Below are 24,468 nucleotides of genomic sequence, written 5' to 3' on the forward strand. Positions count from 1 at the left end.
GTGAAAAGTTTTAGCCACTTTCACGTTCTGCAGGAGCTAAAACTTTTCACGCAGGTGCACTTAACGAGGGAATCACACGGACACTCCATTAGGTACACCGCCATTTTCAAGTGTACCTAATAACAGGCCACTTTATTAGGGAAATATCATGGTCAAAGGTCACAGGTGTCAAGCTCTGGTCCTCAGGGCCGCGTTCCAATATGTTTTCCAAGTTACCCTCGTTAAACACACCTGCGTGAAAAGTTTTAGCCACTTTCACGTTCTGCAGGAGCTAAAACTTTTCACGCAGGTGCACTTAACGAGGGAATCACATGGACACTCCATTAGGTACACCGCCATTTTCAAGTGTACCTAATAACAGGCCACTTTATTAGGGAAATATCATGGTCAAAGGTCACAGGTGTCAAGCTCTGGTCCTCAGGGCCGCGTTCCAATATGTTTTCCAAGTTACCCTCGTTAAACACACCTGCGTGAAAAGTTTTAGCCACTTTCACGTTCTGCAGGAGCTAAAACTTTTCACGCAGGTGCACTTAACGAGGGAAGCACACGGACACTCCATTAGGTACACCGCCATTTTCAAGTGTACCTAATAACAGGCCACTTTATTAGGGAAATATCATGGTCAAAGGTCACAGGTGTCAAGCTCTGGTCCTCTGGGCCGCGTTCCAATATGTTTTCCAAGTTACCCTCGTTAAACACACCTGCGTGAAAAGTTTTAGCCACTTTCACGTTCTGCAGGAGCTAAAACTTTTCACGCAGGTGCACTTAACGAGGGAATCACACGGACACTCCATTAGGTACACTGCCATTTTCAAGTGTACCTAATAACAGGCCACTTTATTAGGGAAATATCATGGTCAAAGGTCACAGGTGTCAAGCTCTGGTCCTCGGGGCCGCGTTCCAATATGTTTTCCAAGTTACCCTCGTTAAACACACCTGCGTGAAAAGATTTTGGTCATTTTCATGTTCCGCAGGAGCTAAAACTTTTCACGCAGGTGCACTTAACGAGGGAATCACATGGACATTCCATTAGGTACACCGCCATTTTCAAGTGTACTTAATAACAGGCCACTTTATAAGGGAAAAATCATATTGGAAAACATGTTGGAATGCAGCCCCGAGGACTAGAGCTTGACAACTGTGCCCTTTGACCATGATATTTCCCTAATAAAGTTTATTTATAAAGTGTCCAAGTTTATATATATTTTTTCCTTTTCCTTGTTAAATACTGCTTCATGATTCGCTGAGGTCTCCTAATGGAGCGTTCAAGTGACGTCACAGATCCAACAGCCAATCAGGAGGTGGGGTGAGGGCGGGTGTGGCACCATCTAGTGTCCAAGTGACGTAGTTACACCTGAAAATGGCCGTGTACCTAATAGAGTGTCCAAGTGACGTCACAGATCCAATAGCCAATCAGGAGTTGGGACGGGTGTGGCACCTAAAGGAGTGTCCGAGTGACGTAGGTACACCTGAAAATGGCGGTGTACCAAATGAAGCGTCCAAGTGACGTCACAGCTCCAACAGCCAATCGGGAGGTGGGGGTGAGGGCAGGTGTGGCACTTTTCACGTTCAGTTAAGCTTTTCCCTAATGAAGTGGCCTGTTATAAGGTACACCGGAAAATGGCAGTGTACCTAACACAGAAAGCTTAAAACTAAGACACAGAGACAGTTGACTTGAACATTTGATTTATTAAGTTAAATGTACAAAAGTTGAATGATGTGATACATGTTTTTTTTTGTAGGCTTTGTCATTCAGACAAAAAGAAAAGTGTGTCATGATCGAAAGCCCCGGAAAGAGGCAATCATCCAAACCCTGATCTAAATCACATTACAATCTACGTACTGTGGAACACAGCTTATGTTCTTGTTGGGTATTTAAAATGTCATACAAAAGTGCATAACATTGGAACAATATGTATTTACAGATTTTATATATACAGTGTATATTTTATATATATATATATATATATATATTATATATATATATATAAAAAAGGCACAGACGAGGGTGAAATAAAAACATTTGATCGTTCCTTTTCAAAAGTGCCACACAGACCCCTTTTTGGTAATTTGCTTTTTCATATACAGTGTGGAAAGCAAAGTAAAGGCAATGGCGTGATTGAAATCAGACTGCGTCAGATTCGGAAGCTGCCATCAATGTAGAATGAGGTTATGGGGGGGGGGGGACAAAAAAGAATACTGTAAAAGTAAAGGGGCTGTAAATAAACAACAGCAACACTTGAATGTGCTCAACATTCTCTTTGGCCACATGTCAACAGACTGGAATGGATGTGAGGGTACTCCGAACTTGAGGAGTCAGCGGTATTGCTTTGAGTGGGAAATGCTCGTGTGTATTAAAAAAGTAGAAAAATATCTGGTGTGTCAGGTAAAAAGAGATCAAAAAGTGCAATGTACAATCCTAACAGTGAGAGCAGGCTGACCCCTCCAGTATGTTTAAAACCAAACAATAAAAGAAAGACATTTTCCGCCTCCCGAGTGCAAATCAGAGCCGCAATAGAGGCGGGACACCGTTTGGCTGGTAATTGCTGGGAAAGGTTCCGTTGTGTTGTGTTGATGCCGGAGCTGTGCCGGCACTGGGTTCTGTGTTAAAGGCACCAGCGGGAAAAATGTTCTTTTACGGCAGAGATGTTTGTGAGATTTGTGTCAAAGATAAATATCAGAGCCGTAACAAAAGCAGGACGGTGGCCATGTGGTACAGGAATGCCAGAAAAGGCAGAAAGAGTGTAAAGGTTCTCCTGGCCTGTTTTGTGAACGCAATCACCACTGATTGCAGACTTCCTCTCACTTTTATCTCAGCTTTTCTCAGTTGTGTATAAAAAGGCACTGGCGAATAAATACCATCTGCTGTTACGGCTCTGATGCAGCCACTGCAAGTTATCGTGATAGCATATCACGAACAGAGAACATCTAAATGATACCAATACTGACAAGTGTTGCGCAATTTGGCATTTTGGAATTTGGCTATTAAGTTGAGGAGCTTCATTTGAATTGTGTTGGCTACTATCTTTGAGCCAAGGAACCATGTTGAAGTGAGTTAAGGAGCTTCATTTGGACAACAGCAGTGCTTTTCAAAGATATTGTCGCAGTCCATCAAGTGTGGGACAAAATAACTATAGCGTGACATATCTTATCGTTAGATCTGAACAAATATTAGTCGTTTGACATAAACAACTTCATCCATTCACTTTTTTAACACATTGTGAAGCCAGCCAATAGATTGATAAACATCAGCTGCTATTTCGTGAGGCAGTATCTTGATATGACTTTATGTTGCAATGACGTAAATATTGATCCAAGATGTATAAAAATATTCACGCAATCACCGTATTCTAAGATAGTATTACGCAATTGGAAATTTCTGCACAACTTATCAATACTGATGTACTGGTGACTTTGCCTTCAAGTCTTGCCGTACATTATCGATACGAAACAAGAATCAATATTGTCGCTGTCTGATGTCACGCTGACATTTTTTTTATAGGCTATGAATTTTTTCAAATATAGTGATTAGCGCACAATTGCCGTATCTTGATACAGTATTAGGAAACTCACAATATCGGGATATTGGCAATAGTGCTGTCAGGAATTTACTCTGCCAATGCCACCCATGTGAACAACAGGCTGTGTGAAACCACTCCGGATGATCCCACTTTTCTTTATATGCCATGTTGCAGCTCCAACGCAGCCATTTCGTGATATAGGCGAGGCTCCAGTTTTATCGTAAGGCTTCTATGACGAAAAACAGGACGTTGTCGTATAAACATATCGCCTGCTAACAGAGGCTAATGGAGGCTAACGTGGCGTTTACAGTACACATACCACAGCCAATCACAGCTGCTCTGCCGCTAAGATAAGATAGCACAGTGACCCCAAAAAGCTCTCTGCCGCTAAGTGCTCGCTCTTAGTTGGTGGTCAGGGCGCCAAGTCATTTGGGGCCGAAGGCCCCCTGGACGAACGGGTGTCCGAGCAGGATGTCGGCGGTGGGCCGCCACTTCTCCTCGACAAAGACCTGGCGCAGGAAGTCCCGGCAGGCGTCGGACACGCTCTCTGGCAGCGCGGGTTTGGTGGGTTGCGTGGCGATCTTGAAGATGGCCGCCATGGCCTCATACTCAGCCCAAGGGGGTTTCTGGGTCAGCATCTCAACTACGGTGCACGCCACACTCCTAAAGTGGACAAGTTACACGTAAATACATTACAAATAAAAAATGTCATTATTAATAAAAAAAGAAATTCCCCCTTGAAATATATTATTTGTCATGAGAAAGATTTTATTTTACTCTCACAATACTACAATTTTATTTTTGTAAAATTAGTTTTATGATTCACTCTGGGAAAAGAGCAGTATTAGTGCAAGAGAAAAGTCATAATTTTTATGAAGAAATGTCAAAATACCCCAACACACATTCAATAAATCTCACGCATGATGTTTTACAGCAGAGGGTGCTCTAGACCGTTCTTCATTGTCATTTTTTATTTTAACTGACAGTGTTTGTTGGGAAGTGGGCGAAACTTTATTTGTGCCAGATTCGAAGGCAGATACCACAGACATGCTTAGGACCTCATACCAGACGTCGGCCTTGCGTCCATATCCCTCGCCGTTGATGACTTCCGGGCTCATCCAGTAGGGTGTGCCGGTGACAGATTTGATGCCCGTGCCGGACATGCAGATGGTCTGGATGCGTTTGCTGGCCCCGAAGTCTCCCAGCTTCACGTTACCGGAGGAATCCCTCAGGATGTTGGCACCTTATTTAAAGGAAACACAATCATGTCACACTTACATCCACTTTCCTTTACTTCTTGAAGAATTGAGTTCAAAGGTTACAAGAATAAAGTCATACTACTATGTGAACAAAGTAAGATCAGTGAAGAAAAAAAGTCATGCAGTATTAAACCTAAGTGTCAAAGTAACAAGAATGGAGTGACAAAAAAAACGCAGCAAAAATTTGTACTGCCATAACTTAACAAGAACATGTAAAGTAATGAAAATTAAATTGAAGGCAATCAATCAGTCGTCGTCCTTTGAAAAAAGTTTTGCTGCCAAAAAAGCTCAAGTATATATGTTGCTTAGATCAACTCCAGCGTTACATTTCTAAGTGGAAAATTCCCAGCCGCATATAACGCTCAAACAGGCCACCCGCTATCTCCTTTTTCCAGGCCAGACACTACATTTCAAGTCAAAGCGCTTCTGAACCGCGAAACCAAATCATTTCACATCCGGCGTGGGACTTTTTTAGACGCTGACGAGCTCCGGAAGCCAATTTTCCAAGCGGAAAATGTGGGAAAATACATTCTTTTCTTTTTTTTTTTACCTTTGATGTCTCTGTGAACGATCATGTTGCTGTGCAGGTAGGAAACGCCTTGCAGGATCTGCCGGCTGTACCTCCTCGTCACTTTCTCCGTCAAAGCCCCGTAGGCCTTCAGCTGGTCCTTTATCGAACCCTGACCACAGCAGGAGGAGAAATGCGTGAGCTAATTTCAAAAACAAGACAATGCACATCATTTGATGCACCCGCTATGTACTTTTAACATCTTCCATCCATTTCTTGTCGACAGCACTTGTCTTGGAGCCTCGCTGGCTTTTGAGATAGACTCGTCATGCATATGGAACAACAGGAAGCCCTCAGCCAAGATTCAAACCCAGAACCGGAAAAGGCCGATGTGCTAGCAACTAGTGCTGCCATTTTGGAAAGGTAGCTGTTAAAATATCACACCGAAAGGAGTGGTAGGGGGTGTTATCGCCTCGTCTGGCAGCACACTGTAGCGTAAATGTCCAGACAGGCGATAAAAATGGTGCCGCGGTAAATATTAAAAGCAGACAGAGGGATAGTATTCCTCTGTCTTTGGGAAAAATAATCCCATAAAGCGAGCGTTTGGGCCAACACAAAGGACGTTTGAGGATGTTGACATTTCCGTGAGCGTCTCAGCAGACGCGGCGGACGTAAATGGCATTTCACTGCCGCAATTACGTGGCCTCTTTCTATGTCTTTTATCTACGCACCCCGGGCATGAACTCCACGAAAATGGTGAGCTTCCTCTTCTCCATGTCCCGCAGGCAGCCGTAGTACTGCACGATTCTGTCGTGACGCAGGTTCTTCAGCAGCTGGATCTCACACTCCAGAGCGTTCACCTCCTGCACGCAGAAAAATGGATATACAGTTCCAGATGCTTAAACTGCAATTGTTTGAATAATTATTGTAGCGGCAGTTAGCATGTCTATGGAGTTTTGCACACTTTGTTTAGTTTAAGGATAATCCCTCATTATAACAGTATATAGCTCCTTGACACAAATGTACTACAACCCCCACTCACCTTACTAGTTTCCTGACAGTCAGGGTCAAAGGGCACCTGCTTGGCAGCCAGCTCGCGGCCCGTGTCAGCGTCATAGCACAGGTAGACTTCCCCAAATGCGCCGCGGCCCAGCAGCTTTCCCTGCCGCCAGTTGACTGGCGCTCGCGGGGCTGCGGTGACAATAACAACACATTAGTCATGATTATGAAGTAGCCACTCAAGGAACGAGCCAACTGGTCACTGTAGTAACTATACGTTGGTGTGAAGTGTAGAATACTAGGCGACAAACTCGCTAGTGGCTCCCATACCTAGTCGATTCAATATATGTCAACTCAATAGCTAGTTGCTCTCTTGGCTAGCCACTAGTGTGTATTATTGGGAAAACAATGTTCATTGAATTCAACTAACACTTGGCTGTGCCGCGCTGGCAGCTCTTGTCGGCGTTGCGACCGAGACTCCTCAACTCTCCGTACTGGAGGCCACCACCACCGTCGCCGTTGTAGCTGCGCGTGCGGCTGGAGGGAACCAGCTGGAACAGGTTTTCCTGAGGCATGAAGCTGCGAGGAAGTGTCCTGCGACCTGCGAGAAGAGACGCGTTGGACATATGAATGATGTTTCGTACATAAGGGGGATACAGCTGTGCACGTGTTTGCTTTACAGGTGCCTTTCAGCCAAGCAGAGACGCTCCGGTTCCCTGGTCGCCCGGCTTCCTGTCTGAGGGGAAGCCAGGGTGCTGTTTAAACACGCTCCGATTCAACAGAGGGAAATGTAAATCATTGCTTGGCTGAGAGGTCCCTTTCACGCTGCTTTTTAAAACCTGCTTTTTTGCACACGGTTCGCTGTGGGATACCGCCATTAAGACGATATTCCGAGAGGGTGACTCATGTTAAAGGTTTGCTGTTACACTTACGATCGCCGTAGTCTTTGCTCCGATTGGGTAACTGGAACTGGCGAGGAAAAGTCCCGCCTTTCCCATGGCGACCTAAAAGTTGAAACACAGGCTCGTTAGTTTTCTCTCAAAGGTAGATTGTCAACCGGTAGCTCGTCACTATCTATCGAGTCGCCAAGTTTCTGATACGGCACGCCAGCAGCTAGCTCGCCAGGAACAGGAACGGTGTTGTTCTCACAAAAGAAAGTGAAGTCATACACTGCTGGTTTTTTTCTTTAGCATCCAGCCCAGAGGAACCGTAACCCTAAGCAGGTGGAGGACGAATACTGACGTAAACACACGAAACAGAAGACCAGCTAGAGCCATGGGCAATTGAAAGCAGCTGTCAAATGACGAGGGCCTGTCCCCTCCATCCCCCCCCTCCTTCATGTTTGCAGCCGTCTCCCGTGGCGACGGGGAGTTATTTTTTGTGTTTGGCGGAGCAATGGAGAGGAAAAATTGACTCACGGGGAATGATAAACAAACATTGCAGTGTTCAGCAGGCACAGATTTACATTAGGCACGCGTGCGTGTGTGTGCACAAACACGTGCCCTAGTCAGCCTTTGAGTAGAAACCTTCAAAGCCACACTAACTCCTTGGTTTTTAGGAGAAAAGGAGGTGGAGCCTTTCTTTTTTTTTTTACAATGATTTCTCCATTGTCCAAAGTATGTTCAGCAAGACTACCAAATGACTCATTTAAAATACTGATTACTGCCATTTTAGCGTAAACTCACCTTTGTATTCGTAGCTGAGGTTCAGGTAATTATTGTCGCGGTTGTTCTGCGAGAAAGGCGGGCTACAATGACAAGAGGAGATGGAGAAAGAAAAATCATTTACTATTCCGCTCGCATCTATCTCCCCCCAACTGCCCTTATCTTCAAATGAAATCTGGCTCCAGCTGCTCCTGAGTTCTTCCAAAAAAAAAAAACTTTTTGCATTGGAGCTACAAAGCCTCGAGTCTAAACTCATGTCAAGCAACAACGTCCTGAATTAGATGTGATAAGAGGGAGGTGTAAGCTCATGTTGCATGTGAATATAACTGATTAAAATATACAAGAAATAGGAATCGCCTCAGGTTACAGCAATTGTTCCAAGGTCGACTCCAAGCACTTCACACTTGAAGGCTTCGTTTGACTTTTGAGGCACCAAGAGGTGCACCAGATCTTACAAAGATGTTCATTTTGTTCAGAAGTTTTTTTTTTTTTACTTGTGTGGTGATTTGGTGGCGCGCCAACCTTGTGTGATATTTCACCACTAAATCTGTCTGATCCCGCTTTTGCCCCTCCCCCCGGCTGACCCGTCAAAGAAGCGTGACGTCTCTGCTGACCGCGGGGCGTCGCGGGGGCCGCGAAACTCTGGATAAGGGGGCACGCATGCCCGCTTGCAGGGAAAAGTTCCAATGCGCCGGTTTCCTGCCATTGTTCGCGCGGCCTGGAGCGCAGATAAGCCTCGTGCAGGTAGGAGCCGTTTCCGCCCGCCGCTTGCTCTCTCTCCAAGCCTCCCTTTTCTCTTTTCCCTTTTCACTCCCTTCGTTAGTGCCCGACTCTTGTGTCCTGTCTTTCCTCTAATGATAATGGCGGTGGAATCCAGGCGCCCAGATAAAAGGAGTCGTGTCGCCACGGCAACAGCATTGGCTTTGCGCTGACCTTTCAAGGCACCTTTTGAGCCGAGAGCATCGCAAAGGCGACCCCTCACCTGTCAAGGGCTTGGTCGATGGATTGACAGCTGCTCGACAGCGAGTTGCCGGCACTCCCGAAGGGATCCAGCATCTGAAGTGTGACAGAAAGAATTGAGTGTCAAGCTTGTCAAGCTCAAGTTTGAAAAAAACGTGGGGAGAGGTGTTGTCATGATTTCTATGATTTAAAATGTTTGAGAACGCCTGCTCTAGCGGTATCTAAGTAGCCCAAAAGGTTTGTTTCGCCTTATTTTAGGGATGCGTGGCTAAAAAAGTTTATGACAGCTGTAAAAGTATTTAAAAAACGTTGTTCTTTTTTTTTCCAAATAGGAATTCCTCTCGTTGCCTACTTTTTGCATATTTTTTTGACTGGAATGTGAGGCTTTCTTATTTTTGGCCTTGTGGGAGTGCGCTTACATTGGGGTCTTGCATTTCGGGGATGAACTCTCCCTCACTGTGGATACTTGTGTAGGAGCCCTGGCGAGCAATTTGCTGCTGTTCCTCAGGGACGCTCCCTGGGGGAGGTGATGTCCGACCTGTGTGGAGGGAACCTGGGTGGAGGAATTAAAAGGATGGTGTTTTTGTGGGTGGAGAGTTGCGAATAGCCATGGAAAGGGGAGTTCGGTTTTACAACCGAGGTTATCGACACAGCGCGAACACGGCGCGTGACCAATAATCACCTGTGGAGTGTTTGCGCACCCTTTCCGAGCCCTTCAGCAGCGAGCCTTTCAGATCCCCGAGTGACCGCGACGACCTCATCTCGCTTTGCTTGTCCCTGCTGTTCACCTGAAGGTACTGCAGGGCAATGAGAGGGGGGTGCACAAGGAGTGGGACAGGAAGTGAGGAAATGTCACCCGCACGTCATGCCATGGGCGCAGGAAGGTGAGCCTCTTTCATTGAGTGACCCACGTCATCTAACAGTGGCACTCATGTTGTTGACTCTGAACGCGTATCAGCTTTAAAAGGAGGGTGACTTCCTTCTTGTGTTGCAATATACGAAGTAAATCATGTTATTTTGGGGCGGAGGCTGGTCTCACATGGTTGTTCTTGGGGGTCTTCAGCAATATCCTGAGCAGACCGTTGGTCACCGTGCTGGAGCCGAGAGAAAACACGGCCTGGTCCAGGTCCTCCTGGCTCTTGAGTGGCAGCAGCAGCTTGAAAAGGACAAGAAAACAGTGTAACCTTTTCTATATGCCCTCCATTGTTCCATATATAAGGGCATGTGAAAGCATCAGCACGAGAGAGGTAAAAGTAATGATTGTTTTAACAGGAGGTGAGAAAATCCAAGGTTTTCAATTTTGTAATATAGAGGATCAGAAATAGTGGTACAGTCCATTTCTTTCACCCATTGTGCAATCCACCCAAACTTATCCTGAGAGATACAAAAACTTTTATATGCAAATATCCCAAGGTATGTCAATTTACCTCTTTCTCCATGAAGAACATGTCCATCTGCTGACCAAAGGCCTCGGTCACTTTTTGGAGGAGCTCCTTGATCTTCAGTGGCCTCTGGAATGGAATGATCCTGATAGGGATGAGAGACACAATAAATAAGTAACAATCTGAGTGGAATAAATGGGAATAAAAATTGTGATATAATCGGTTAATTGGGTGTAATTGGTTGTTTTCAAGTGTTGATTTTTTTTTTTTTTTTAAAGCAGCATTTTTGATTTTTGGGGAACTCGACATTCGACATGACAGTGTGCTGACGTTTCAAATCTAACTTTACGTAACATTTGAAAGTTTTTGCACCTAATCAAATGCTGCGGCGGAAAGCCTGCTCTTGCGTCAGCAATTTTTTTTAGCTATTTAAAACGTTCTGCTGCACGTTGGGAAAGCAGGAAGTGGTTGTGGGGAGAGACGACTGTCCTCGCCACTAATTGATATATGATTGATGCTCAACCATGCGACGGTGCCGGTTAGCAATTTAAGTATCCAGAGGGCTAAGTTTTGACTTTTTTTTTGAAGGCAGAAGAGAGGGGGGTGAAAAAGTGAGTAAGGCTTCTCTTAAGTATTCAAAACACTTTGTTTTGACATCCTTTTCGTGTGTGAGGAGAAGAGGCGGTGCGCCAACTCTTCTGGGAATGTTCAGCTAAGTGATGCTACACCGCCAGCAGCCATCACGTTCTGTCGAGGCGCCGTCTTAAGTGCACGTATCCTCTGCGCCTACGTGTGCGAGCAAATGTGCTTTCTTATCGGTGCCTCGTAAACGTTTGCAAAAACTAAGACCAAAATAAATAAATCGGTGCAAGGGCGCATAATCAGGGCTGCCGTTTCAACACCACCAGGCCTCCCCCCTCGTCATCCCAACCGCAGCTCACACACACACACACACAAAGGCAGATGAGAAACTTCCTGAGAGGAAGCGGGGTGGTTTGAAAAAAAAAAAAAACGTAAGAAAAAGTGGAGCGGCAGCAAAACGCAGCAGGATGTCTGTCTTTCTCTCGTCTCTTACAGAGTGAAAGATAGAGAAAGAGACGCTGAGATATTTACAGAAAATAACGCTGACAGGCCTAAAAAAACAAAAAGGAGCATGTGTGGGTGCGTATTAGCTTTTCTGTCTTTTAGACCCATATTTATTAATAGAGCCAACCTGTGTGACATTTTGGGTCATTCCGGTAGTAAAAGTGCGCTGCAGAAAATACATGTGGTGTTTGCAAAGCTTAACTGACATCTAAGAGGAAAAAAAAAAAAAATTGCCTGGTTGTACCCACGTCATTTCCCCATCAGAGGACAAGACTGAGCCTATCTTAATGAGCGCTCGCTGATTTCCTCATTGGACGGCGGGGGATTGTGGGAAGACAGGGCAGGCCTGCAGATCACAACTAAACACTCGTCGTCTCTGTTTATACTCTCAGATGATGTGTGTGATAAAGCGCTGCTTAGAGGATGCTGCTCCAAACAGATATGCCTTTCCTTCCTGTCAAAAGCAAGCATGTGGGAGCACACACTAACACAAGCTCTGCGGGAAAATCAACCCCGAAAAATGCGCAGATTTATAGTCAAATAACCGAGAAGGAAGCGAGCTAAGATCGGATTTGGCGAGTGGAACAAGGTCATTTTCTTTTCATTCGCAAGAATGACACTTGTAATTTGGAACAGATAGTTGTACTTGGTTTCAAGTGCGGAAGCGCAGAGTACATTGTGTCTGATAATACCGATGTGCAAATAAAGCGAATGAGCCGAGGGACAGTTACGCTAGTACCATGCACACAATATTATAGATATATTGGATAAATATTCAGAGAGAGCTCAAGTGTGCTCCTTCAAGCCCCGAGGCAAAGCCAGAGGAAAAAAAAAAAAAAAGACTCAGTTCCCATTTCCTGGCCGAAATCGCTTGCCAATGAAAAGAGAGACGGTCCAATTAGATTCCATTGTGGACGGGCGACGCGGTTCTACTGAGTCAGGCAGACCGACGGACGGCGGCCAAATCACGGGAAGCGGATTCATTTGTTCCAGGCTCTTGTAAAAACTCTTTAGTAAGTGTACAGGATGTATTTTCAGTAAGACTTCAACATTCAGAACTGTCATGCCGTGTAATTTTAAAAAGAAATCACTATGTAGTAAAACTAAAATGAAGTAAAACTACTCTGTGGTTGAAGACTCCTGGAGAGGGAGATCTAGCTTCTATTTTGTAATGGAAGCAATAAGTACTAAGTATTATTATTATCGTGTTAAAGAGTTTTTACGGCAAAAAAAATATATATTACCTGCATATGTGAAATGTCTTAATTATCATAATTTAATACTAATCATGTTTTCCCACTGCATTTAGAAGGCCAAGTTAATAAATAATAACCAAAATGGACATTATAAATGCAAATTTCCATAAGTCAAAATTGTAATAAGTCTAATATGGTGGACCCATGCTATCCACGGAGGAATATATAGAGATGGAGAGAGATGGAGAGAGATAGAGGGAGAAAAGACCTCAGAAGACCAATATCCAATTAAGTGTTGAAGCAACATAGTACAACTCAAAGCTTGGCATTCAAACCATCGTAAAGCATGATGTCGGCGTAATCTCGTGAGACTTCAGCTTCCCAAGCCTGAAATATAAGGTTTCTGCTAAATGTCAAGCAAAAAATATTTCCTTCGCTTTACGCTACTCGAGCATGTAACTGTGATTTCTCTCCCCCCCCTTCTCCTGACACCAAATCCCGAGCATAAAAAAAAAAAAAAGAAAAAAAGATCTCCGGACTGAAAAGTTAAGGCTGGGATACGTACCGTTTTTCTCTCTCATGCTCCAGCTTGACTCTTAAATCCTGTTGAGGGGAAAACAACAATATTTTTTGGGGGGGGGGTTTGGACACACTCAAAAACGAAACAAATATTTCAGTGATTCACAGTTTTTACAAAAAAGTCAAGTTGAATTCTCAAATGGTTGTGACATCTTAGATTGAGTTATTTATTTTTATTTAGATTGGGGCCAATAAAACGAAGAATTTTCCGCAGATAAACAGACTTTGGACATCCTCTGGTCTATTCCAGATAACGTGATTGCATGACACCATCGCACCATTTCTATTTTTAGAAGCCTCACCCAAGGGAGCAAGAATCTAGAGGAGCCTGCAAGTCTCCGTGAGGTCATGGCACATGGAGAGCGAGGGCGGCCGATTGGCTGAGAGGCAGGCGTAGCTCAGCCCCCCTGCAAAACTCTTCTTCATTTCTGTTTATCATTACACTTTATCTCTGGCTACACACTTTCATTGGAAAGGGTCATTGGGTCTTAAATAGATTACTGAGAGCCTTTCAGTAGGACCGTGATCATAATTGCGCCATGTGACTTGCCATATTTGGTTAGAAGGTAAACTAAGGTAGCACCATAAGTGTTCTGATTGGTCGGTCGGACTTGGTTACCTGCTTGTACAGCAAAGTTCTGCTCTTGGGCTTGTGGCTGTTGTGCTGAGTGTAGCAGGAACCCAGGGCAGCGAGGTCCTTCATGATGGAGTTGAGTGCCTCTTCGTCATCTAGGAAGGCGACAATAGCGTTATAACCTATAGCAAATAAAAACGTGTGGGGGCGGGATCAAATTGTTCATATAAATTGATACGATTTGTTTGTAGGATAGATTTAGAAGTGTGGAACACAGTGAAGGTGTCCAGGTAACATTCCCTCCTTCACATTTTTCCTGCATTGCGTAACTTCTGTTTAAGTTTTTATTGTTCACGGATGATTTGGGGCCTCGTTCAAAGTCCGCCCTCCCACACACCTCCTACGCAGGACGTAGCATACCGATACACACACCAGCAGCCACTTAAGCATTTTCCAAAAGCATGTAAACGAAAAATTACTATCTCCCATCATGTGTAATTATAATATGGTTTCGTTGTGCAGTGAACAACTGCGTTTTCACAAATTAACCAATTTACATGACACATTTTGTCACGGAAGTATGTTGAGGTGATATTGACTGAGAGGAAGCTTTGAGCAGCCAAATTTAGTCTGGGTTATGAGTGGAAGTGTTAGAATGCACTTGCCACATATGTACACATGCAATTCTATGGCATTATTTTAGAAATCAAATCTGTCATTTATTTCTAAGGGTCATGTAAGATGAGTTTGAAATTTTTCATCTCATATTAGTTTTTTTTCACACAATACACAAAACCAAGTGGTCATTAAAGCCTGAGAATTCATTCATCGAAACTTTGTTACTTCTGCAAAAATAGCAGGCGTGTTGAGCGGCACTCTCCCACGGTCACAGGCATGAGAGTTTCGTCGAAGAAATGATGCCGGGAGGCCTGTTAATAATCTTAAAAGGACCTTTGTTGATTTGCAGATGCCAAACGCACACACTGTACAAGGCAACAGCACCAGCAGGAAAGACTGCATTCTTTCTAATTAAAAGGCTAGACAGTTACAAGGCATCGGTTGATGTCGTGACACACAAAAGAAGGATGTCCATGCTCAAATGCAGACAAGCGAAACAATTAAGTGCACCGCGGTGCTGTTAAGTGTAGCGTCTAATTAGGTCATTCTGACAGATTTAAAGCGGTCTGTTCATGTGATTATTTTAACTGGGGGGGAAAAAAAAAGATTATTTTTTTTATTCTTCACAAAAGTCTAATAAATTTTGTATTTTTGCGGATATCATCAGATGATGTCCCTAATGTCTTGACGTGTGCCACTGTCGTTAGCCATTACTGCCAATCGAGGTATAAACTTTTCATTCTGCGGTATTAGTGCACGGCAACTTTGATCCCTTATCGCACGTTTTCATTGTTTAGACAGAAACCATAAAACGATCATGTCGTAGGAAGTTTCTGCTTGTGTTGACAAGATGAGATCAGTGTGTCCTTTCCTTGTTTTAGCGATAAGAAAAGAGGATAGCACATAGCTGGCATACCGCAAAGGGTCAGTTACATTTTGACTAGTTACAATGTAAGCCGTCGGCGTGATTAACTGACTGCACCGTTAGCGTCTCGCGCTAGCAACTTGCGTTTGCTATCTGTTAAGCTGCAAAATGCCGAATACTATATTTTGCATTTGTAATGTTTTACATTACATTAGTGTTTCATTTTATACTGTGAATGTTTCATTCTGTTTCTCATTGGCCGCTGTTCATCTCTGTGTTGTTTCAGCCCGAGAACCGCACACCACACAGTGTGCTCGCAGTCAAGGATACAAAACAAATAACAGAGGCCAGTCTGTGTGTGTCTGTGTCTCCAGCAACTCGTTTTAAAAGAAACGCACGAGTGATGGAACGGGATGACAACATCGTCATCCGTGGGGTAACGGTGTGTGTGGGGGCCGCCGCACGGCTCGCCCTTCGCTCGCAACACTTCCGAAAATAATCACGATCGCCTTTGGGGAGGTCTGAGAAAATAGGGAAGGGGCGTTATCTCGTCAATCCAATCCAAAAAACAATCAGAAGGATGTTCATCTCTGTAGACTTCTAAAACCAAATCCCACAAAAGAGTATTGAACTAATGCTTCTTTTTACGTCTTCCTACTAAATTACTGTATGTTTCGAGGCATGAACTCCGTTTGTTTATTTTGCTTGTTGCCATTTTGCATATAAATGAGATGCCGCTGGGGGGGGCGGAGCTCTACTGCTTCCAAGGGACGGCAGCGTCAATGTCTTTCTATGTACTTTAATTCGCATGAACTATCACGCTTTTTCTCTGGTGTTTAGCTAACATTTCTACTCGCATTTGAGGAAGGGGTGGCGGGGCTCTCAGCTAGAAACGTTAGACAATGTAGGCCGATTGCTTAGGCATTGCATCATTGCTGTGCAACTTCTTTTTCCCATGCTTCGAGCTTGGATGAACTGCAAAAAAAAAAAGAGGCCTATTAAAGTACACGGGACTTTTTTTTTTAACGTATTCACGCTCGTAAAAAGAGTTTGGCCATAGTTTGAGAGGACAATGTGTCCTCACTAGACCTCTGGTGACTTGGACCATGGCTCTTTTGTGACTCAATCTGCAGTAAAGTTAGAGACTGCAACTTTAGCTTCAGCACTAGCTGTCAATTGACTATTCTGCCATATAGATTTGTAATTTATGCTTTGAAATTCATTTGTGTTTTAAAGTGTTAAAACTCTTTCCAACAACATGCATTTGAAGCAGCGCTGAGTAACGATGCAGACAATAATCTCACGCTAGCCACGGAGGAGCTATATAAGCTATATGCTTTGTTTGCTTTCATTTCATTGCCAAAGTTGCATGCTAAAACAGCAGATTAAAATTTGAACAGAGCTGTGACTTGCAAGCAAAACAAGTGTGAGAGTGCGTGTACGTCTGCATGTGAGTGAGAGAGAGCGAGAGAGAGAGAGACTGAATAAAGACATTGAGGGGATTTCCTGGTGCCGAGTGACACATCATGGCAAAGGCATCCGGCAGGATTAGCAGCCGCAGCCAAACTTGTACTCACTTTGGTTCCACGCGTCCAAAAAATCTGGCCTTACAAATATATGCGACTTGCTAAAAACTAACTGTGGCCTGTTTGAGAAGTTAACATTTCACTAACAGAGTTAATGTTCAATTCTTTTATTGAGGTTTATTTCTGCAAATGCATTTTGGGAATAAAAGTGATGTACACATGAAACATTAACACGGACACACAAGAGAGCAGAGCAGCCTCACATTGGGTGTCAACTGGAACGCTAACCGTCCTCCATATTGCGTTATTAAAAATCTCCAGATTGGAATCAGGCCTCATCCTTGAGACGTCTTCATGCATGCTATCATAATAAACATATGCCCTAAATTTTAGGTTGATTGGTGGATTTGCTGTCGGGGTCTATTAGTATGTTTTTCGTGATTTTTTTTTTTTTTATTGCATACTCTTGATTGAAGATCCTTTGGGAGAGTTTTGGGATAGGAGTTCTACACAGTAGAATATTATAGAGTGCTCCTTTCTTATGTAATAATTTTTTAAATATATTTTTTGGGGGGGGCTAGAACATTCTCATTCACTTTAATTGACGAGTAAAAGGGCGGTGAAGTGAAGTTACCTTGTAAATTCCTGGGCTGTCGGAGTCCATTTTGGAGACCGTCATCTGTAAAAACAAGGCAGGTCCAAAACATGCTTGGTTTAGTCTGCTTGGACAAAAAATATTGATCTGAATATCGCAAAAGCTTTATTGTCTCAATTGCGGCCGTATACCCGCACAATGTACGGACTTATAAAGCGCATTAAACGGAGGGAACATTTCACAACAATGTCGTAAAACAAAAGGGCCCATCTGGTGCGCACTTTTTTTTTATGTGTTATTTTCTTTTCTCCCGCCAGAGGAAGTGTGAGGAAGGTGCGCTCTCGCTCGTGCACCGCCACTCACCCATGTTTACTGTCATCATCAGGAAGTGGCCCCGATGAACTCGAGCACGGAGCTCAACTTCTCTCGGCCGGCGGCGGACACTTCACCCTGCAAGACACAAACACTTTTTCAGGCATGTAAACGAGAAGTGTGCTTTCGATGAATGCAAAAACAGGACGCAGGTGGTACTTTCCACACTTTTCCCTAGATTGGCATTTAATCGTTATTTAACCAGGGACGCTCTCATGAGAGCGACGTATCCTTTTTGACAGTCAAGCTGCTTGCGGATTCCTGTGAATTCCCTCAAGTCTTGGTTGTTTCCGAGAGGCGGCGGTGGAGGAATTGCGGCGTGTTTGATGTTGCTTCCAAGTCCTCTCCTACCCTCCCCTACAACGCCCCCGCTTCAGGTTGTCACAGTGACATGAACGGAGCGCTCCGGAATTCCAAGAGGGCCAATAAACACGCCACAGAAGACAGGTAACGGTGATGACAAGGAAAAAGTGTGCTAATAACCATGGACTCATTTTCTGTAGCAAGGGTTTTCTTATTTTCTGTGCATCAAAATTAAATAAATACACTTTTGAACATTTTTAGATTTTTTTTTTGCATTTAAAAATGGTTGAATATATATCTAGAACAAAAGAAATGCATGCACTTTGCATTGTTTCCCGTTTTTATTTTAAACAAGAACAACTCGCAAGGCTCGCAGTCGCAGATAACAGTGAATCCATTGCTCTTGGTTATGGCAGGATACAGATGTGGATACGGTTGCAGCTTTAAAGCACAAAAAAAGGAAACAGTTATTATTTAGAACAGGATTGAGGAAAAATGCTGCTGTAAAACTCTCTCCAACCCATAAAAAAATTCTTCATCTTGCCGATGATGGATGATGATGCAAAATTTTCAAGAACCAATATTAAGAAATATCCATTCCAAGTAGTTTTCAGGAGTAAAATATAGACTGGTGTATGTCTACAGATATTTTGGATGGTGTAATTATCCACACAGAGCATGCAGTGAGACTAATAGCCACCCTCTGCCAGATTGTCTGTCTCTTTTTCCACCAATGTGTTTTTATGTCCCGAGCATGCATGTGTTTTAAAGTTTTGTGTGTGGAAACAACGACCAAAAACACAACCAAATGCGAACAGAATGAAAGGCCATATGGGAGTGCAAAACATTTGCAACTGGAAGTGCAGACCTCCATAAAGGCCGAACGGTCGATTAGCCTGTAATTAGCTATTAGCTTAGCGCCTCATGTAACATTGCAATGCGAGAGCATGAGTGTGATTGTAAACCTTATTATTTTTTCTCATTTTTACACTGAGGAATGTCTGAATATGTCCAAATGCAAAATGGGGAAAAACTGTCGGTAACACCACGCTGTCCATATTTTCTCGAGTCAGACCTTGATAAGCATAACCACCGGCGCTTTTGACCAAACATGAAAGAATAGGCCAGGTGGAACACTGCACGGCCCGGTCCGTTAATGCTCGAGTCGCCCCTGTCCGGTGCCAGCAAAGCAGCAGATGGCCCATCTGTTTCTTCACCCCCTCAAACCCGCGGCCCAGCATGATGCCAGGCGATTGGTGGCCACTGATCACCATCCCAATGCTGATCAGACTTCTTGGCAAGTGAACGCCGGTCGCTCTCGAGGCGGCGAGTTTTCCCCTGAACCGGCCTCTGTGCTCGGAATTATTCATGGGTCCGACCTGCGACGCAATTTCAAGTTCAATACATGAAGAAGAGACTTTGATGTCGGACAAAGCCCCAAAACCTCCCGCTGCAGTCGTATTTTTAAGACTCTTGATTAAAGGGAAGTCACAACCCATCCACACTAACGTCTTTCGGCTCCGTTGCGTCACTATCAAAACAGGGGAACTCCCTCCTCCCTCTCTCTGTCTCTCTCGCTCACTCGCTCGCTCTCACTCTGGAGATTTGAAAGGTGAAAGGTTTTCTCCGCAGCTGCTCTGCGGTGTGAACGGAGTGATATCATATGTGACATCATCCTCGAGGAGTCCCAAAGAAATCAGGACGACTTTGGACGAAGATGTGGGGGATCCCTCAAACTATGCATTGCTGCATGCAAAAGTTTTTCTGTGACTCTTCCAGTCTGTTGCAAAACGATGCTCATCGTTACACAATCTGCAAATTTCTCAAAGACAAAAACAATAGTCTCTCCCTACTTTTGTTTTTACAACCCAACAGTGCTTCTCTGCACCCAAAGGGTTCTCCGTCCAAACTTTGTCTGTGCCTTTTTGAACGACTGCAAGCCTCTTCGACAGCTTTCACAATAATCCTCTGCTGGGAGATCTACAAAGAGCAGTGAGGTTTTGCGTAACCCCGCTGACGGAAAACAGTGCAGACTTCTGCCAAGAAACATCCCACAACACTACAAGGATTTTCCATCAAATCTGTTTGTTTTGGCCCACCGCGACGCAGCGAAATTTGGCTGCAAAAGTTTGGTCGATCTGATGCTGGACCACAAATTAAAAATGGGAACATCCATTTCTAAAGATACAAGCCAGCACAAAGTCAGGTGAAAAATGGCCTCTGACTGTGCACTTGACAACCGTCGCATAAACAAACAAATCAACAGGGAGATGCTATCATTAAGACGCCTGAAGGGGATCCTACAGGCGATGATGCACTCATCATGAGTTATGGATGTTCAGAGTGTCTGTGACTCGCGGTTAAAGGAGCAGCTGTAGAGCAAATGCGCAACCGCTGGTTGCAACCGTCTTATTTATCAACGATTGGATTGATTGCACGCCAACAAAGAGTCGACATGGTGCTTGCTGCTACATCTACAGAAAAATCCGGGTAGCTGGAAACATCCATCTCTTCAAGTGCATGGTACGCTGCTTGCAATCATGGAATAAAGACCGAGAAGCACCACATTTGGAAAAAATCTGCAGACAAATAGAAGTCACACGCTTACACTGAAGATGACCAGACAAATTGGCGCTGCTGTAGACTATGTTGTCACTGGAATAATCCAGAAAACACACATCTCTAATCCAGAGAGTACAGGATATGGTCTTTGCGGCTAAAAAAAAAAAGAAAAAACTGAAACCAACACGAGGTCTTCTTGGACTCACACTGTGGACAACCGTAAAAGTCATGGTGGGGTGTTAATTGTGGTTACCAAAATAAAAACCCACTAACAGTAGATGAAGTCATCGAGGGGACAGTGGCCACAACCCCCAGTGGGTAAGGAGTTGCAACATGGGGCAGGAAGCGGAGGCGTGATTATTTAGAGAGACATTTGGGTGACTGGCTCCTTTAAGAAAAACAAAAGGTCATTGGCGGGGGTGTCCTGTCCATCCATCCGTCCGTCCGTTCACTGAGCGACAGCCAAGACTGTGCAGCTCTGTCGTCGCCCTGCATGAGTCACCAGCTGGCAGGTTCTGGGAAGGGAGGCGCACGAGGCCTCGAGGTGTGCGGACGGAAGAATGTCACCCTGCAGGAGGCTTTGTCAGACACGAGCTCCACTCTCTGTTGCATGTCTTGTGGAAACTTACAACTGCACTTCAAAAAAAAAAAAAGTCAAGCTAAGGCTGGCAAATTTCAACCAAAATGGCTGCTTTAAACCAAAAGTACACAGTTTTGTGAAAAACGGTCAAGTCGTTCATCCCGCAAGCTCACCAATGAAAACACAAGCTCCTTTGGAAAGGTGAAAAGACCAAAACATGACAAAGTACAGGAGACAATAAGATGACAAATGCAAGTGACGCAATTTTGGCTTGGTGCTTAACACAAAAACTCTACAGAAGTGATTCTACAATCTAAAAAAGGACCCACCTCTGACTAAGTGACGGCTCAATTAGCTAGCTAGATAAGTGGCTCTGTCTGCCATTATCGTTGGCCACACAAGGCGACCTAAAAATAGCCGATTCTCTCGCAGAGTTCCAAAGCATCGCAGCCGCTCGGATCGAGGAGAAGTGAATTCTCAGCCCGAGAGGAATCTGGAGTTAAGCCGCCGTCTCCATTATGTGCTGACACGCGATTACAAGCGCATTCATTCATTCGTGGCGAGACAGAATGTCAAACAGCTGTGGTCCAGCAACAGGAGAGAGAGAGAGTGTTTATGTTTTGCCATCAAGCAATTCAAGGCTTAGGGCTCTTGGTACTCAAGAGTTTTCCATTTCAACAGAAGAGGGGAAAAACAGTCCTTGTACAAAGATTTGTAAAAAGCCCATCTCACTTATTTGTTATGCTTCGGCATGCTTTGGCCCAAAAGCTGCTGGCGTCCCAAGATTGAATTTTATAATGGACATAGTTATGCTCCTTCAGAAGATACAAAAAAGAACTCGAGTAGCACCTTATTATCTAATTGTAGACAATGGCATGAAGGACACTGGAACAGTTGCAACTATGAGTTGACAGACGTGAGTTATAAAAAACAAATGCTTGTGTTGTGGAATTTTTGGGAAAAAATCAAAGATGCCCGAGCGAGAGTTGGCGTGCAAGCATGTGTTGACTATCTGGCCGTCCTCACGGCAGACAGCATTGTCTTTACGCTCAAACAAGTTGTTGCAGACAAAGCTCAATCGGGACAACTTCCTCTTCGGGAGCTTGGGGCAGAGGCAGTGGGGAAGAGAGAGGGGGGTCGACCCCTGAACTCTCACAGATAAGGACGGGCGACCTCGGCTGGCCTCCGAAAAGCATTCAGACGCCGTGGGGCTAAAGTCAAAAAACAGTCTGCGCATTTGTGTTTCCTGTCTTGATTCAATTCGGTGCGTCACAATCATACTGTCGTCCCACATTGTGCAAATGCGCAACGGTCGAAAGAGCCGCTCTGCGAAGCGAGGTCGCGTGAAAGCATCCCACCCACAAAACAAACTTTGTTCCGTTTTGTAGCGTAACCATGCGACGTCCAAAACGAGACCTTTTGACTCAACATTCAGGCCCCTGTGAGTCACCGTAACCTTTGGCAGGACCAGAACGCGTCTGACAAGTGGCCTGGTTTCTGCAGATTTAGGACAGCAGGAAATCATTTTCATTTTGAAAATTTCATTTTCAATAGAGTTTCCTTTACTGGCACTTGTTTCTCATTCCTCCAAACATCTGATGTATCTTCAGCAAAAGTCTAAGTCCTTGATGGTAAACACAACTGCTTGTAATAATTAGGCAGCTATTTCTCAAATGCAATTACGCCACAAAGAAAATCGAAATATTTTGATGTTTCTTCAAATCCAACGTTATGCATAACCATCCATCCATTGTCGGAAACACTTATCATCGAAAAGGTCACAGGCGTGGTGGAGCCTATCCCAGCTGACCGGACAGTAGGCGGGGTACACCCTGAGCGGTTTGCCAGCCAATCACTGAGCACGTATCAATTTTTACAAGTTTTACAAAATATGCAATGTGAAAAATAAAGGAAAAACGCACATTGGGCCTGCCTTGTTTCACTGTCAGTCTACTTGATAGAATTTCTGGTGGGAGATGCAAACAAAAAACAGAGGAGCAAGAATTTAGAAAGTTAGATGAATAAGATATTTTTGAACTGTCAGAAAAAAGTTACACAAATTGGCATCTCAGTGGCTCTTGCTTTTTTCACTCTAGTTTTATCTGAAAACTATTCATGTGACCTATTTGCATCTCTTCAGGATAAATATGTTTATTCATGCCTTCTTTATAATTTCACAAAGTTGTGCAAACCTGGCCTCAAAATTCATAATCTTGCCAGCTGTTGTTCTTCTTCACTTGCTATTTTTCTGCAGAGCAAATTTATTCGCACCCTCTGTGGGCAAAGTGCGGTACTACAACACGGGACCAAGTCAGTTAACAAGCTAACTTCAAAACAAAAATAACTTCAATGATAACTCATGAAATGCCTCCAAATTCATGCGCGTGTTTCGACGCCACTTTTTAACAAAGACGCAAGCGCAAAAGCTAAACTAGACAGATCCCAGTCATGTAAACAACACAGCAGATGCATGATGGTCACTTCATCGAGTGCAAAATCTAATCAAGAGAAAGTTGACAGTTTGCAAAGATGTCTTAAACGCCGTTGAGTTGTCCCGGGAGCAAGTTTACTGTAACAGTTAAGTGGTGTAAACAGGAAATAACAGTATAATGAAGTGCGCGTTTCTTACCTTGTTACCTCGGCGTTTCCATGCTTTGAATGTGTCTTGCATGAATGTGTCTTGCAGGACGAGTGGAGTAAGGGGGGAGTGTGATATCCCAGATAAAAGAAAATAATCACAAATAAAGATTAAATCAAAAAGAGCGACATGAAAAAAAAATCCCAACTGATGCTGAGCAAATCTTGATACGGAGAAAGAAAAAGACAGCGCTCTGATATCCGCGAAACCGAGAGGCTGGTATGACAAACGAAGGCTTTCATCCACTTGGAACATCCGCAACCGAGGCTTCGTGGTTTCCAGCACCGCTAATGTTGATGTTTCTCCGGGGAAAACTTTCTCCCACCGTCGCGCAACCTCCGTACAGACTACACAAGCAAAAGCAGCGGCGACGGTGGAGAGGACGCGCGTCAGAAACTGCGTCACGACCAGGAAGTGGTGACGGTCTGGCTTGGCGTAATTCCAAGCAAGTCGCGGAGAAAAGTGACTGACGGTGTCCCCTGGCGTCGAGAGGCGCAACTACATAAGGAACATGAAGATTGCACAAGTGTACACACCCTCTTCTAACTTCTAAACGCAGCTATGCTCAAGATCAACAAATCACAGTCAGTATATACCTGCCAGAATTTTATGTTCAAGTCCGCCAGCTTTTGTTTTGTTTTCCTGAAAAGCCTAAAGGGTTTGTGGAAACATCTCCTGCTG

General features: G+C 44.2%; 1 protein-coding gene across 1 annotated transcript; it reads right to left on the reverse strand.

Moving 5' to 3' along the window:
* Positions 1-1,729: 1,729 nt before the first annotated feature.
* map3k22 (mitogen-activated protein kinase kinase kinase 22) lies at positions 1,730-24,181 on the reverse strand. The gene is made up of 18 exons (XM_037279694.1): positions 23,779-24,181; positions 17,696-17,782; positions 17,372-17,416; positions 13,774-13,883; positions 13,141-13,178; positions 10,339-10,438; positions 9,951-10,067; positions 9,594-9,708; positions 9,331-9,464; positions 8,934-9,007; positions 7,973-8,034; positions 7,220-7,291; positions 6,718-6,888; positions 6,331-6,479; positions 6,020-6,151; positions 5,331-5,460; positions 4,587-4,764; positions 1,730-4,184 (listed from the first exon to the last, which is right to left on the reverse strand). The coding sequence occupies exons 2-18, from the start codon at positions 17,712-17,714 to the stop codon at positions 3,947-3,949; spliced, it is 1,884 nt and encodes a 627-aa protein (XP_037135589.1). The 5' UTR covers positions 17,715-17,782; positions 23,779-24,181; the 3' UTR covers positions 1,730-3,946.
* Positions 24,182-24,468: the final 287 nt, after the last annotated feature.

This window comes from Syngnathus acus, chromosome 20 (assembly GCF_901709675.1).
Source record: "Syngnathus acus chromosome 20, fSynAcu1.2, whole genome shotgun sequence".
Taxonomy (NCBI): Eukaryota; Metazoa; Chordata; class Actinopteri; order Syngnathiformes; family Syngnathidae; genus Syngnathus; species Syngnathus acus.

Bases quoted from the DNA above. Each gene is read 5' to 3' on its own strand.
- map3k22 (XM_037279694.1), bottom strand. The intron at 7,292-7,972 runs GTGAGTTTACGC...TTCAACTTTTAG, and splicing joins CCTCAGCTACGAATACAAAG to GTCGCCATGGGAAAGGCGGG. The intron at 5,461-6,019 runs GTGCGTAGATAA...TGCTGTGGTCAG, and splicing joins TCGTGGAGTTCATGCCCGGG to GGTTCGATAAAGGACCAGCT.